At 37.3% G+C, this 14,789-nt stretch overlaps 1 protein-coding gene across 8 annotated transcripts in view; it reads right to left on the reverse strand.

The window, feature by feature from the left end:
* LOC135173149 (semaphorin-1A-like) overlaps positions 1-14,789 on the reverse strand; it is a 101,443-nt gene that overhangs the window by 5,351 nt on the left and 81,303 nt on the right. For 7 of the 8 annotated variants that reach the window (XM_064139837.1, XM_064139835.1, XM_064139831.1 and 4 more), the window contains 8 exons: positions 8,622-8,709; positions 6,769-6,873; positions 6,591-6,679; positions 5,932-6,073; positions 2,505-2,936; positions 2,194-2,292; positions 1,394-1,678; positions 570-728 (listed from right to left, as the gene is read on the reverse strand). In XM_064139837.1, the coding sequence (XP_063995907.1) occupies positions 570-728; positions 1,394-1,678; positions 2,194-2,292; positions 2,505-2,936; positions 5,932-6,073; positions 6,591-6,679; positions 6,769-6,873; positions 8,622-8,709 (1,399 nt within the window). The remainder of the gene's footprint in view (positions 1-569; positions 729-1,393; positions 1,679-2,193; positions 2,293-2,504; positions 2,937-5,931; positions 6,074-6,590; positions 6,680-6,768; positions 6,874-8,621; positions 8,710-14,789) is intronic. The other variant, XM_064139838.1, reaches the window with a different exon arrangement.

The raw sequence follows: 14,789 nt of genomic DNA on the forward strand, positions 1-14,789 counted from the left end.
TTTCTTTAATAAAAAAAGAAAGGAAAAACATCAAGTACGGAAATTCACGTTTTGCTTTTACTACAAAATTTATAATTTCTTGAGATTCTCAACTTTCTCGTTAAATAAAATTCAATATGAAATTATCAATAAAATTTAAATTTGAAGGTAATTATTTTTCTACAATACAATATGAATAATCTCTCACACATCAGATCGTAAATTTTAATCCTCAACTAAGAATTCGTCCGTCCGTAAAATCGACAGCACCCCAGGATATTAAATGAAATTATCATTCGTATGTATTTGTTTGAGTGTTAGTATGAAAATTTCAGCATGAGAAATTTAAAAACTCTCTCCTCCATCTGTTTTGTTAATTTAAAATAACGATTGAACATGATAAGGATGCACAACAAACACTAAACGCAAGCGAAAGTGTAGCTCTGTGATGATTGCAATGTCTTGTTTTTCACAAAGTTAGTCTGACAATGAAATGTTTGAAGAAATGAATAGCTTGAGTGAAAATCAAAAGTTGATGTTTTGTATTGTTTTGGTATTGGTTATTGTTCAACATGGGGAATACGCATTACCTTGTGGCTCGTTAGCTCTTGGCTGTGTTCGACTGTACTGATTTTCACGGTCCAACTCGATGACGATTTCATTGTCCCTTTCGTCAGGCAGCTCACCACGTCCTACGCTAGGTGGTACCACAGGTAGCACTGGTTTCGCCATCTCCGAGACAGTACTCACTGGTCGAAGAGGACAAGATGATGATACATAGAAGACACGAATGTGAATAATGGTTGGTTAAGAGACTATTTAACTGAGAAGATGGGTTCATTCAATTATCACTTTATATCATTAAAAATATTGAAACAAATGAGCTATCTTATAAAAATAAAATAAATTGCATTATTACAATTTACTAGTAAATCAAGCATTATATAATGAGAAGTCGTTCGCCATTTTATAAACAGACTTGAAATCATGCTTCTAGGAGCTATCAGCAAAATTATAATAAATTTTTCTTTTTAATTAAATTTAGGTTTCACGGTTATTCACATTAAATTATCGTATCGTATTCAGCCAACTTTGATTAGTCAATAAAAGACCAATTAAATTCTCTCCTTAACTTGATGAATAAATCATTAAACAGAAGCCATCTTTTTAATTAAAAACCACGAACAATAAAAAAGCACAAGAAGTATTAAAGTTTTGTTTTCAGGGAAAAGTTGTACTAGTACAATTGCAAGTGAATTAAAGTATTAGCCAACAGACAATGGAAGAAAATTAGGTTGAAACGATTTTTACAGAGGGAGTAGTTAGAAGAGTAGAGTGAGTCCGGATGGTGCTGGGTGGCTGGCGATTTGCGGAAGATAAATTTACAAGGTAAAAATAATAAAATTCATTTTACCTTGTTTATAGCCGCATCCCTTGTGTTTTCCATTAATAATATCTTGGAACAAGGTTTTGCTGGCATCATTATCATGCAACTTTGTTGGCACTGCTACGCATGTATGTGTCATTTCATCCCAGGCGCAATGCGGATCCTGAAGTGCGACGCAGGCAACGCAAGAATTTGCCGCCTGACTGTCGCAGTGGTGCAGGGGTATTGCTCTTATTTCAGAATCAGCTATAACAACTAGTTTACTTGCTTCACCGGCAAGGTGAACTACTTGGAGATCTTTTATTGCTGTACCTGAAGAGGTAAGTAATTGAGTTTTAATGAAGATTATTGCAAGAGCTTCTCGAGGATCTCTTATTTCACTTTATAAGAAAATTATCAAATTGAGAAAATCGATTGTACAACGATTACGCTCTTATCAATGTAATTCAATGGCATTTACTAAGAGTCATTGTTAACCATTTTCTTTTTCAGCATCAATTACACTAACTCGATAGACAACATTATCAAATAAAAAAAAAACAATTTATATCAAGTGCGGTCTCATTAACGAATTTCAATTGCATTTCGATAAATCCCGTTCCAATGAAAAAACTAGAGATCCGAGAATTTTCAATTTAGCACGAAACCATCGCTATAAATGCGTAATTACAAACAGCGTGAGACGCTCATTTCCCTCCAGAAAATTTCAATAATTATCCCATCACCTCTCGAAGCTATTTTCTTTTGTCGATTGATCATCTGTTGGCGATCCAATTAAATTTAAAGGGATCTAAAATTTAAGATGAAAAAAGACTGAGAAAGCTCACCATATCGAAGCACTTGAACGTCGCTCACAATGACCTGACCGACTTCGGTCAGTGAGTCTGGTGCTTTTGTGTTCAGGGCCTTTATAACTCTACCGTCGTCTGAAAGAAGCAAGATAATGGTTTTAAAAATTGCATGAAAGATATCAAGAGATATTTAGACTTATTGTCGTAAGTGATAATTGATATTTCGTTATTGTAAGGAAATCACAGGTTTCTTTGTACCATTACGATCGATTTGGCATGGTATTTTCTCGGTGTTTAATACAATTGGAGAATTATTATCTAAAATATACAATGTTTTATTAACTCACCAGTGCCAATATATAAAATATCGTAGGTTCTCCCATCGAGTGCTTTAACTTGGGGATCGACGGCAACTTTAGTAAATCTATAATTAAAACTGACTTTTGTCAGAACAGGCAGTGCAAAGAATGATTGTACAGCATCATCCATCAAGGGATGGGTTTTAACAAAATTCACTGTTATGTCTGGAAGTGTTCTAGAATCATTGACACATGCACCTGGACGTAGCTCCGGCACTTTTTCTGGCAATACTCTGAGCCAATTACTATTTATCGTTTCTTGCTCCTTGAATGCACCCTGGAAGACCTCGAGAACACTGCTCATGGCGAATGCACACACTGCTGAACCCCCAATTGAATTCACTGGGGTTGTGAAAATACCGTAAATCAATTGATCGTGGCGGCCAGCGTAGAAGCCCTCTGTTACGTCGCTCATTGATTCTGAAATGAAATGGATTAGCATAAAATGATTGAATGATGCGGGAGAGAATTGAATCATGTTTTCTTTTGCACCGGGAGATGGGGAGTAATGGCTTGCTCTTGGATTCGATACATTGGAGACGTTTTCAATTCTTTTTATTTTATGAATGCTGGGATTTCTGAGGAGAATTGGATTTCGAGGAGAGAGCAGTCTTTTCAAGTCTCCAACGAACAGGAGATTATTTATTTCAGAAGAAAACAGAGAATTAATTAATTGATCGATTTTCCCATTATCATTGTCTCAAAGTTGAAACGATGTACTATCAACCACGTCCCCCCTCCCTTTTCTTTTCAATTCCCAAAGAATTGATGGATACGTTTTCTTTACCGGGCAAGTTTCAATAAAAATTTAACTCTCATGCTACATTTCACAATACCGGTGGTATTCTTGCACAGTGATATTTTTCAAGGCTGCGCCCCGTCCCACCCTCCGTCCCTGAGAAAAACTTTTCGACAATTTCCAATATTTCCACACTAGTATGTGGTACACAGCGATCTGAACGTCAACTCTGCGAGAAACTGTAGAAATAAAACGAGAAGCAAAACAAATGAGAATATGAAGGAAAAAAATGGCAAGGAGTATGTCGGAGTATGCTCGGCGCTCAAAAGTTCCTGCTACTCCAATCGGATTTGGTATTCCAACTCTGGGTATCTGGGTATCTTCAACCGGAGCTAAAGTTGACACTGCGATGCTTACGAGTCAAAAAGTTTCTCGGGATATTGAGTAGTTTTTTGGTTCAACAACTTTTGCGCTTTTGAATCAAATCGCTCCGGTAGATTAGATAAGGAAATCGTGTGGTCATTTAAAAGCCGGAATTTATCACTGTTTTAGGAAATCTAGTTAATTATGGGATGCAAAGTTTGCGTTAATTGGTGGAGATTTTTTTCGGGGTATGAGAGATGGTTTTGGCGATCGTCGGCTTGGGGAGTCAGTAATTAAGGGCGAACAGCCGTTGAGATTTTTTTTTCGAACTGCCAGAAAGGGTTTTATTGTTTTTTTCTGGGCCATACTGGGGGTGGGGAATTAGCACTTGGGGAGGATTTCATAATTTATTGTACCGGTCCGCGGGAAAGTTGGAATTAATTCGACGGAGTGAGAGGATGCGGTCAGCATTTTGCAGCTTTTTTTTTCGAAATTGGAGCTGCAGTCAGAGTTTAAATCCTTTTTATTATTAATTAAGTGTTTGGGAATTTTATGGCCGCTTTTTTCTGCTATTTCCGATAGAAAATAATTCAGTTAAATGCGACATTTTTACATTTTATAAATAAAGATGAATGAAGAGATAAAGAAGTTATTTTCATGACATTCTAGAAATACATCTGATCATCGCATCTATCTCTGGCAATTTTTTTTTCTCTTTCATATTTTAAAATATCTTGGAAGATTCATGTATGAATTATTTTAAAACTCAATGGAATTGAAGTTTTATAGTTAACGAAAATGCAACACCAACCCTAAAAATGATATCATTCTCTCCGTATTAAAGAAATACAGTGAATACCAAATATTTCCCCAATTTTCCTAACCACCCCTAATTACAAAACACGCCACAAGAAAATTCCACCAACCCTCCTGACACTCCACCCATAATTCTCCTTTATGACGACTAAAATTAGCGTCCGCATAAACCGCCTCATTATTTTTGCCCTCAAATATATTTTGCCAAGACTAAAACCCACTAAATAACAATAAAGTAAGGCAGACGCTAAAATACCTTGAAGAGATTACAGTGAGTTGGTGGAACGAGAGAGAAAGAGAGAGAGTGAGAGCAAAGGCGCAGGAAAATAGCCATTGTTTCAAATTTACAGTGCATCGGGTAGAAAAAGCCCTTAAGGCTTTCCATTTCCAGTGCTCGCCCTCTAACCCAACCATCCCTTGTACCCCAACCACTCTCTGATGAAAGCTATGGTCCTTGTATATTGTGAACGTGAACACACGGTTGTGCACTCGAAAAGGAGGAAGCGTCTAGCCAGGATCCAAGACGTACATCTGGCTGTTGGCCAGTTTCAGTCCAGTCGCATTGGATACCTTGGATTTTCGATTCAACGTGCACACCCAATTCACCCTTCTCCCACTGTCTTCTTTAAAACTTACTATTTTCCCAGACATTTTCCTTTTTCATCTCATTTTATCCGATTTTTTTGTTGATTTCGGTGCCAGATAGTCTGTCTTGTCGTAGGGGAGGATTCGATCGAAAAGTTGGCCCTTTTCCTTCAATGATATCTGGGATTTTGGATGAGGAATCGAGGAGGACAGATTCTCGGTCGAGTGGGCCCGTATTTTTGGAGAGTTATTGCGATTATCTCTGCCAAGTGCGATAATTCGGTTGTACGGGCGGGAATAATTGCCATAGGGGGCTGGGGATATTTTTCTGGCGAGGAGAGAGATATTGGCAGATTATTGAAAGTTTTTAAGTTATTTATATTATATTGATGATTCCGGATTTGGTTTTAAGGTGAAATGGCCTGAGAAATGGTCTATGATTTCAGTGATAACCATTATACTTCATCTAAACAGCAGTGATAATGTCAAACTATTTGGATTATGACTGGAATGGAATTTTGCACTCTCATTGTCAAATCGGTGTTCCTTCCCTACATAAAATTAGGACTTTATTGATATTTACCTATCGAAGATTTTATAGAACCATAAAAAAAATTGCTGGATTTATTTTTAAATTGTTATTGAAGACCATTTTTTGACATTATCCGATAGAAATGGTTTTTCATCAACAGAATTAAATTTAGCACAGTACGCGAAAAGCTCATATTTTTTTAAAATAAACGAAAATGTAGATTGGATAGATTTGAAATAATTGCATTACCCTGCAACGATTGATTAATTAAATGAGAATCTCCATAAAGGAGCTACAAGAAAACCATTTTATCCTCAATTATTTTTGGCTTGACATAGCATTTTACCATGGACTGAAACAGAGCTTTTTTTGGTACTCACGGATTTCGTTAAAATAGAAAGGATATTCTCCTGGTACCGAGCAATTAAGTCTGGCTTTCAGGAAACTCGTCCATCTGTCGCTAAATGCATGGGGGCCACCTTTGTCATGCTGACATACGCGGCCGACTCGTGAATACACCGCCTGAAAATAAGCAATTTTATTATTGGATAAATCCAATATGAGGTATAAATAACTCAAAAAAATTTCGTATTAATTCTGTCCGAGTCCTCGAGAGTTATTTTCAAATACATTTAATTATGGTACATTCAAAGAGGGATAAAACTATTTTTATGCACATGAATTACGCCCTAAATATTTCCAAATGTTAATATATGAACCTTATAAATAATTAATTAGGGCATTGACTCACTGAAAATAATATTTGCATACCTCCAATGGTTGTTTGCGTATGATGGAATCTCGTATCAGTCATTGATGAATAAATTATTTAATTATTTTTTAGTCATTCAAAAAGGGAAAATGCCGAGAAACTTGAAGGTAAACATGAAGGAATCTCCCAAATAGTAAAGGAGAGTACTGCAATTTATTCTATGAATAATATTCTCATCCTCTATTCAACTAATTCTTGATCCACACGAATCATTGATGAGAGTCTTATCCAAACGTATTAAATAAATATAACTTTGATAAAACGTACCTTTCCACAATTCATATATTCCACAGCAGTCTCTCGATAGAAAAAGAATACATAATCGCCGTAAGCGAAAGAGCTAACGAAATTCGGTCCTGAAATAACAAGTTTTCAAGGTAAAATCTTCAGTCAATAGTCAGAAATCCACCGAGATTTTGTGTTGTGTATTTAGTCAGTTTCTCACCGTTCAATTGATTGAGATCAGAACGTTCAGTTCGAATTTTCTCGCGATGGATTAATGGCTCGCCACCAGAGAAGTCCGCGACCGTCGCTGCGTACAACTGTCCACCTAAAAAAAAGTTATTGTGAATAATCTGCATGTAATTGTTCGATACAAGAGAATGTGAGAGAGAGAGAGAAAAAAAAGGACAGGATATCAACAAATATAGACATAAACGCAAAAGATTTTTCTTTAAATAGTCTCTTGTCAACAGGAGTTATATTCATTGCCCAGTCTCACCGCATCCTCAGTAAATTATTGAAAACTGATTACGTAAAGTTGATTCAAAATGGGTAGATTGTACTGTAGACGATGAGCAGATATCACACATTCACCATACAGACATCAGACATTTACCATACAGAATATTTCAACAAAAACTTTTTATTCTTGTCAAATGAATGTGCGATCCTCCTTGAGAAGCACTTTTTCAAAATTATATCTCTCATTCTACCAACATTAATCATGCAAAATAAAACCACTGGAAACCCCCAAGATCTTCATATCAGCCCGGATGACCAAATATTATTCAACAGTCTGATATCTCAATCATCCGTACTGCAATTCAAAGTAGTTTCCTTCTATATGGTTTAAATGTCATGACGTGTAGAGGGGGAAAATGGGTCGAGTCAAAATATACTCCCCTGGCAAGTGGTATTTATGTAACCACGGAGATGTAATGGTTGGTCTACGAATACGCCTTTGAATAGGGGAGGGATGAATGTGAGGCACAAGGGGTAAGATTCAAGGGGCCTGCAAGAAGGGTGAATTGTGGAAAAGAAAAAGTTGAGAGAGGAAAGGGTCTGGAAAAGTGAGAACACGTTGGCGGCTACAAATCTACCTACACTCTGCAAGCTTAAGAGCTGAATATATGGATCTGCACTTCACCGCCCTATCCATTTCTATATTTCAGAAAGTTTTTTCCAACGTTTCTCATCGTGTTTCTTTATGGATTCATACTAATAATTTCATTGGGGGAATGTAGCAGCCCGAGAGGAGAAAATATACCTGATGAATCGATGAAATCGTTCGACAATGGGAGTATCAAAAATGAGTTGCGCATTTTTTTTCATATTCTGGGGTAACTGAAGATGACAATGCAAATATTTTCATTCCAGGGGACATTTCCGATTGAGGGAATCCCTGTGGAACCATTCATCTCCCCAACTTTTACAGGTACAGTGAGTGAGAAGTTTCTTCAATTCGAGAGATTTTTACCCATTGTATCCGCAATAGTTGACAAGATAAATAAATCGTGAAAGAACGTATCCCTTGAAAATTTTCCTTGTCATACGACAATTCTTGTTAAGATTTTACATATGAGGGAGTTGTTAAGTTGAATGATCTAATATTTCTATCGATTAACAGTAGACAGAAAAGCTTATAATTAATCAATCAAATCAGATGAGCTCAAGTATCCTAAGAATAAGCGAAATGAAATTATTTATTATTTGAAACCGAGGTATTTTCAACTTGCAGCTTAAGAGTTCTGCTGGCCATGCCATCAATAAATGTCAATGAAAAATTTCAATCCCAAGCGATTTCTATTCCTCGATCTGCCAAAATGATTGAAATGTAATAGCCAAAGACATCTGCACAATTGTAGAGTAACATTCACTCTATTCCAAAAAAATAAATCGAAACTTATCTCTTTACTCCACATCATTAACCACCTCTTTCTACTTCATTTCACCAGGATATCAGTTCTATTCGGGCAAAACTGCAAATCCAATTCCTATGCCTTCTCTCAAGAATAACCATCATCATTACCATAAAACTTTGACAATTCTCCTCCATAAAGATATAAAAAATCTTACCAGCAAAAACTGCTGTGCTATTATGCTGTGGATCATATGGACAGAGACCTAGACCATCAGTGTCACCACTTCCAACGTAAGAGCCATCCTGTAACAAAAAAAGGAAAAAATATTGAAGTTTGTCAAAAGAAAAGTGAGAAAACCAGATGGGTGAGCTCATGTGATCATACGATCCCTTTTTCATTCTCCATTCCTCTGCCAAACTCTTTACTCCATTCGCCCTCTTCTTTTTCACCAACGAAGCTGTCGAAATATTGTTCAGAGGAGCGGGATTACATACTCAGGGGATACCTCTCATAAAATCCAAGTGTACGGGATAAAAAGAGAGGAAAGGACCAATGAATACAGAATCTCTTGGGTTTGAACTGTGCGCAACGAACACGTCGTTGAATATCGAGTCGTTGAATATGAGAAAAGTGATGGAGGGAGAGGGTTATAGTGTAAAAAGCCAACGATTTTTATTGGCAACCATTCTACGGATGTATGTACGGGATACAGAGAGAGGCATCGACGAGAGGGCGGATGAGCCGGATAAAGTTTTCTCTTCGCGTTCGAGTTGATCCTTACTATTTGAAAGAGGCGGATTGAGCTGGAGAAGGGAGGGATGGAGGGGGATATCTAGTTTCTCGCTTTTAGATTTATCATGTTTTTGCCGAGTTGAGATCGACAGTGGCAGAATGATTTTAATTTATTTTAATACATATATGTATATATATATATATATATATTTATATTCATATATATATTCATTCTTAAAATCAAAGTTCATATGTTGGAAGAAATGTAATAGTTTATCATAAATATTTCATAATGAAGAAAATGGGCTCTTCGATATGATTGTGGAAATTGTGAGTGTTTATTCAACAAAAATATTTAGTTTCATATTAATTTTAGATGTAATGCAACTATCTGGTGCCACGGTGATGTTTAAATTGGTAACATTCTTGTGAAACAATTGGAACGAATGGTTTCTAAAATTTAAATTCAACAGTATGGATAAGGAAAGGTGAGAAGGTGTAAACGGAAGAAGAGGATAAAAAGAGCAGCCGCAGCACGAGTTTTTGGTTAAAACTCGTTATCTCGTGTGTTTGAGTTTCTTAACTTTTCACCTAATTATCATTAATTTGAAAAGTTAACGAAACCGCCGGTAGTTATAACCATCCCAACACCCCGTACTGAATCCGCGCAACACTCCAAGCTCTTCCTGTTTTGTGAAACCAGTGGCTCACTTTCGGGTGCTAAAAAACTTTGTGGGGGAAAATGAACTCTAGTTTATAAATTCGTTTGAACAAAACAGGCTTTTTCGCCTTTTGTTTTCATTCTTCTCATCTCGTTATTCCTGAATTTAGGATCTTGTTGGGGGAGGGAGGGGGGATGAAAATTTCCGGTGATAAATTGGAAGATCTTGAAAGGGCTGTCGCATCAATTCTCGGAAAATAAAAAGGATAGGGGCTGGTAGAGAAGGAGTACCGCGAACCAAGGAAAGAATGAATCTTATCGGTTTTCTTTGGCAAGTAACGTATATCATTGAACTCTACACTGTCGCACGAACTAATGGACCGTTATGGTTCTCACCTTCAACTTTTTTGAGTTGCAGATTTTTTTTTTAGGAATAACGGAACACTCAGTAGCAATTTATTGATAACCCTGCCCCCGTAGACAAATTTTGATTTTCATAATTTTTTTCAGAGACTCGTGGACGAATATTTGTAGGATAATTTTTCAAAGATGAACGTAAAATCTCAAATGTTCCCCATAAATGACTGGTTATCATTCAATAATATATTTATTAAGCAAATATCGTCACCCGATCCAATTCCTCCAGCTGATTAATCAACCCTAATCACGTACATGTAGCTAATGATTAATGATGGCTGCATTGGTGTTTAATACATAAGGTGGACTATTGGTATTAAGGTATGCGGAGCAATCGAGTGAATAGTGATCGACCGGGGCGATATGTCCGCATACCTATCGGCTACAATTGCACCCATCGTGTTTGCCCAGCCATACGATGATTCAAATTTCATCGTCTACACTCCCCTGTCCCTCCTCTAGCCCCTGCTCGTACGTCTGATCCTACTCCATGAATATGCAGTATTTATTATCTCACAACTCACAACACGCTGACCCAATTTTAAGTTTTAATCGGACGATATTGCATTAGTGACTCGATATTTTATCGCTTTCCCAGAGCGGCTTCGACGATAATTGGGAAAAGTTTAAAAGTGGCATTGTTATATCTCCAATATGTGGAGTTTGTGATGTAGATAAATAATTGGAAATTGGCTAAAATTGGAAATTACGAATTTTTGTATTTAATAGATATAAATAAAGTCTGTTAAAAATTGACATGGAACATAAATGAATAGAATTGAAAAACTAATGAAAAATTTAATGTGATTTCGACACTTTTAAGAGAATAAAATGTAGAATTCTATTAAGTTTCCCGTTTAACGTTCGAACGTTCTAATAATTGTCTCTAATAGACTTTTTTTAGAAATAAAAAATGTAATATCAATTGATTTCAAGGTACTCACAATAATTAATTACGCCATTAATATTCCACATACAAAAAATGAAATTTACAGAGTGTTATTAAAATACGCCTTTGATACCTTTTAATTTAACATACATTCCGGTTATTCGGCTCGATTCGGCAATTTCTCTCCCACACAACAGTGGAATATGCTCGAGAATAGGGAGGAATGGGTTTAAATATTGCTGTTTGTCCCAGTGAGTCCACATCTCTCCATGACCTCATTTCAACTTTTAATCAAAATTATTATATCATCCTCGAGGATATTTCTTCGGTTAATTACATTGAAAATCATACATCAAAGATACGCTCATTTGCTTTCATAATATTGAATTATGAGGAGGTGAAATAATATTAAAATGAGCTACATGATCATCCAGAATATAATTGGGGTGAGAGAATATTCCGTTATCCTTTGAATGTTGAATTATCTACATGGATAATTCACTAAGATAAAAATCAATGAAATTATTTCCATTGGAATTTTCAATGTTGTGAATTTCAATTCCCCAATTATTAAATAATTCCATTATTAATATTTCACTATCAGGTTAAATTTGTAATATAACTTGATGATTTTTATAAGTCCTCCTTCAATTTCAGAAACCAATTTCCACAGCGAACCATCAACTTGAAGAAACTGGAAAAAAAATTTTTTCATCAAAAGCTTCATCCCTTGAATATCCACTTCCTCCACAGCTCGGCCCTGCTTTCCTCATCCAAGACCATAATAATCATAAAATTATCGAGAAGACCAACTACATTCGACCCCTCCTCTGTCCCGCGGGTTCCGGAAAATCGGAATTTTTCCTGCCGGAAGAGAAAAATGAATCTCGGAAAAGGGCAATCAGTCGATCTAGTCACGCGCTATTCACGTCACAAGACATACATACACGGACACACAAGCATTGGTAAAGGGGGTGTTGGTTGGTTCCGGCGGAAGCGAATAGCCAACCGGTAACGGACCGAAACGAACCGAAACGGACGGTTATTTGCGATTTATGCTGAGCACGTTCACCTTTTCGTTACTCTCGGTGTGCTCTAGGTGTCCGCTTCCTTTCCGGGTGTATCTACCGCCAACGAAGCTTTTCCACCCCTACTACTCTGCCCGGCCATCTCCACTTACGTTGGCTTCTGGCATGGTCTAGCCGACTTTTGCTCAGTGGACAAGGACGAGCTTCCCAGAAAGGCTGTCGAGAACTGAGAGCCACGGATTATTCTCAGAGGAAATAAATCTCTTTGTGCAGCGGATCACCTTAACGCTCGTCTTTTCAAATGTTATTTACATCCTCTGACGCGACACAATTTTTTTAACAAATTTTAATAGGAGAATAATATGATGAAAATCCACTTTGGTCATTAAAAAATAACCAACAATCTATTATGTAATTTTTCGCCCAACCATGTCCGACATGCAATTACATTTTCCGCTCAGTGTGAATTAACTCGCTCATTTCATTGAGCTGAAGCTTTCAGGTATGTTGATAATGGATATATCTGTCTCCTCAGCTTGTTCATGCACGGAACCGTGCACACAGAACGCCTGCATGAGCACATGTTGGTGGATCTATGTATACCTATCTCACTGAAGTCCTAGAGGATAGAGGAGGTGAGGGTGAGGGTAAGGGTAACGTGCGAATCACATAGTCGATGTTCCTGGGGTATTAGACGGATCCGTGGAATAACCATGGCAAGCGTCAGGTTAGTTGGCACTCGGCCAGAATGCATTCCTGCTAAATTTAGTCCGAAAAATCCTCCCCCTCACGGCAAACCCGCCTTTTTCCCTATCCGTGGAGATCTCTCGCTCTCGACAGCTTGGCGCGGACCTCTCTCGCGATATTACACCGGCAAAAAGCGAGGATCGAAAAAAAGGGGGGTGGGGGTGTGCATTCGCCCCCTATGACCCACATAATCCCGGGGACGATTCGGCATTAAAAAAAAATATACGATTCAGCGATAGGCTGAATCTCCATAAATCTGGCTTACTCTTGTTGAAAAAAGAGCATGAAAACGGAAAAAAAATGTATTTTACTTTGATGAAACCGGAAATAGCTCCGATAAGCCGGTGAATGAGGGCAAGATTCACCAAGAGGAAGGAATAGTCACTAAAAATTATCCAACAGTTCTTATAATCGTTAATGGGAGGAGGGAATGGAATTGCGAGTTTTTTTTTTTGAAAAAATTGAATCCTATTGAGAATTTGACATATTTCCAAATGCAAAATTTCCACATTTTTCCGTTCATATTTCGCTTCCTTGGTGAGTGTTGATACGACTGAATTTTTTAGAAAATATTTTCGGACGTCAATTAAGAAAAAACAGAAGCGTTAACCATCTCCCGCTATTGTAAATCCAGTTAATAATCTAGGAATTGTAAAATCGCTGCCTCTATCTCAGCTAAAGAGTATTTTCCCTTGAAATATGAATCTTTCACATCATAATCCACTAATACATTCGTCAAAATTCGATGATCCATCTCGTGTTTTGAGCAGTTGGTTTTCCCGAATTGTGCAGCACCCAACGCATTCTACGGCTATAATAAAATCGATCAAACGAATTTCATGTCAGCGAAGGATGGTGAGCAGGAGAGGGGGACATGTCAGTTGGAGACGTGCATTACCATCACATAAGGATCATATAATGCATATAGATGGCTCGGAAATTCCAAAGGTTTCGGCAGCGGACGGCAATCGATTCTAACCAAGCATTAAGCCTCATGGATAGGGAGATGGCGGGGAGGAACAAGCCCGAATGTTTGATGTATGTGTATATGCCAATCGGTGGTAATGCACAACGCTGCGTTGATGTAGCTCACAGCTTGCTGCCGTTTGGATTATGATCCAATCGCTAATATCATTGAACGTTACGGTTCACTCCCCCGCATATTCAATAATTCACTGATTGAATTACAGAATCATGTGGATTGTTGGCTTTGGAATTTGTTATGGGAGAATGGGGATTTGGGGGAATGTTTATGAATTTTGAGAGTGAATAGATCAGTGAGTGTGGTGTGATGATTGGGTTGAGGGGATTTGGGCAGGTGAAGTATTTTGCTTCCGGGATTAATGACTGGGAGTCAGCAGTTATTCAATGAAGAATTTGTTGTTTTTTTTTAATGTGAAATATTTTCACTCTACATTCTTTCGCGAAGAAAGTGGTTTTCAGTAAGAGAAATATTGCTTTAAAGCTTATTTTTTTTAATGCTCAATTTATTAAACTTTGCATTGCACTGGAAAATTTTCACCCTTGAAATTTGCTCTTCTACAAAATCTCGTTGAATAGTCTTTCCAAGATTCTTTGCACAATATCGAACAAACGTCAAAAGACAGCAAATTTTCTCGGTGGAAAAATGACGGATATAAGTAGACTTTTTTCTACTCATCGCGGTATATTTCGCCTGAAAAAAAAACCATACTAACCGAATGGTGCCTATACAGTAATTTTTCTTAGACTTTCTGGCTCTCTGTATGGCTAGAAAAAAATTTGTCTTGAGTTTTTTGCTTGACAGTCTCCATTTCTATAAAATTCACGATCAGATTTGTGGGAAAAGCCCCTTTGAAGATGAAACGATTCCCTTTCTCGCATATCGTTGCACCGAAAACACTTCAGGTTGAGAGGACAAGTACGAGG

Source organism: Diachasmimorpha longicaudata, chromosome 2 (genome assembly GCF_034640455.1).
Source record: "Diachasmimorpha longicaudata isolate KC_UGA_2023 chromosome 2, iyDiaLong2, whole genome shotgun sequence".
NCBI classification, from domain to species: domain Eukaryota; kingdom Metazoa; phylum Arthropoda; class Insecta; order Hymenoptera; family Braconidae; genus Diachasmimorpha; species Diachasmimorpha longicaudata.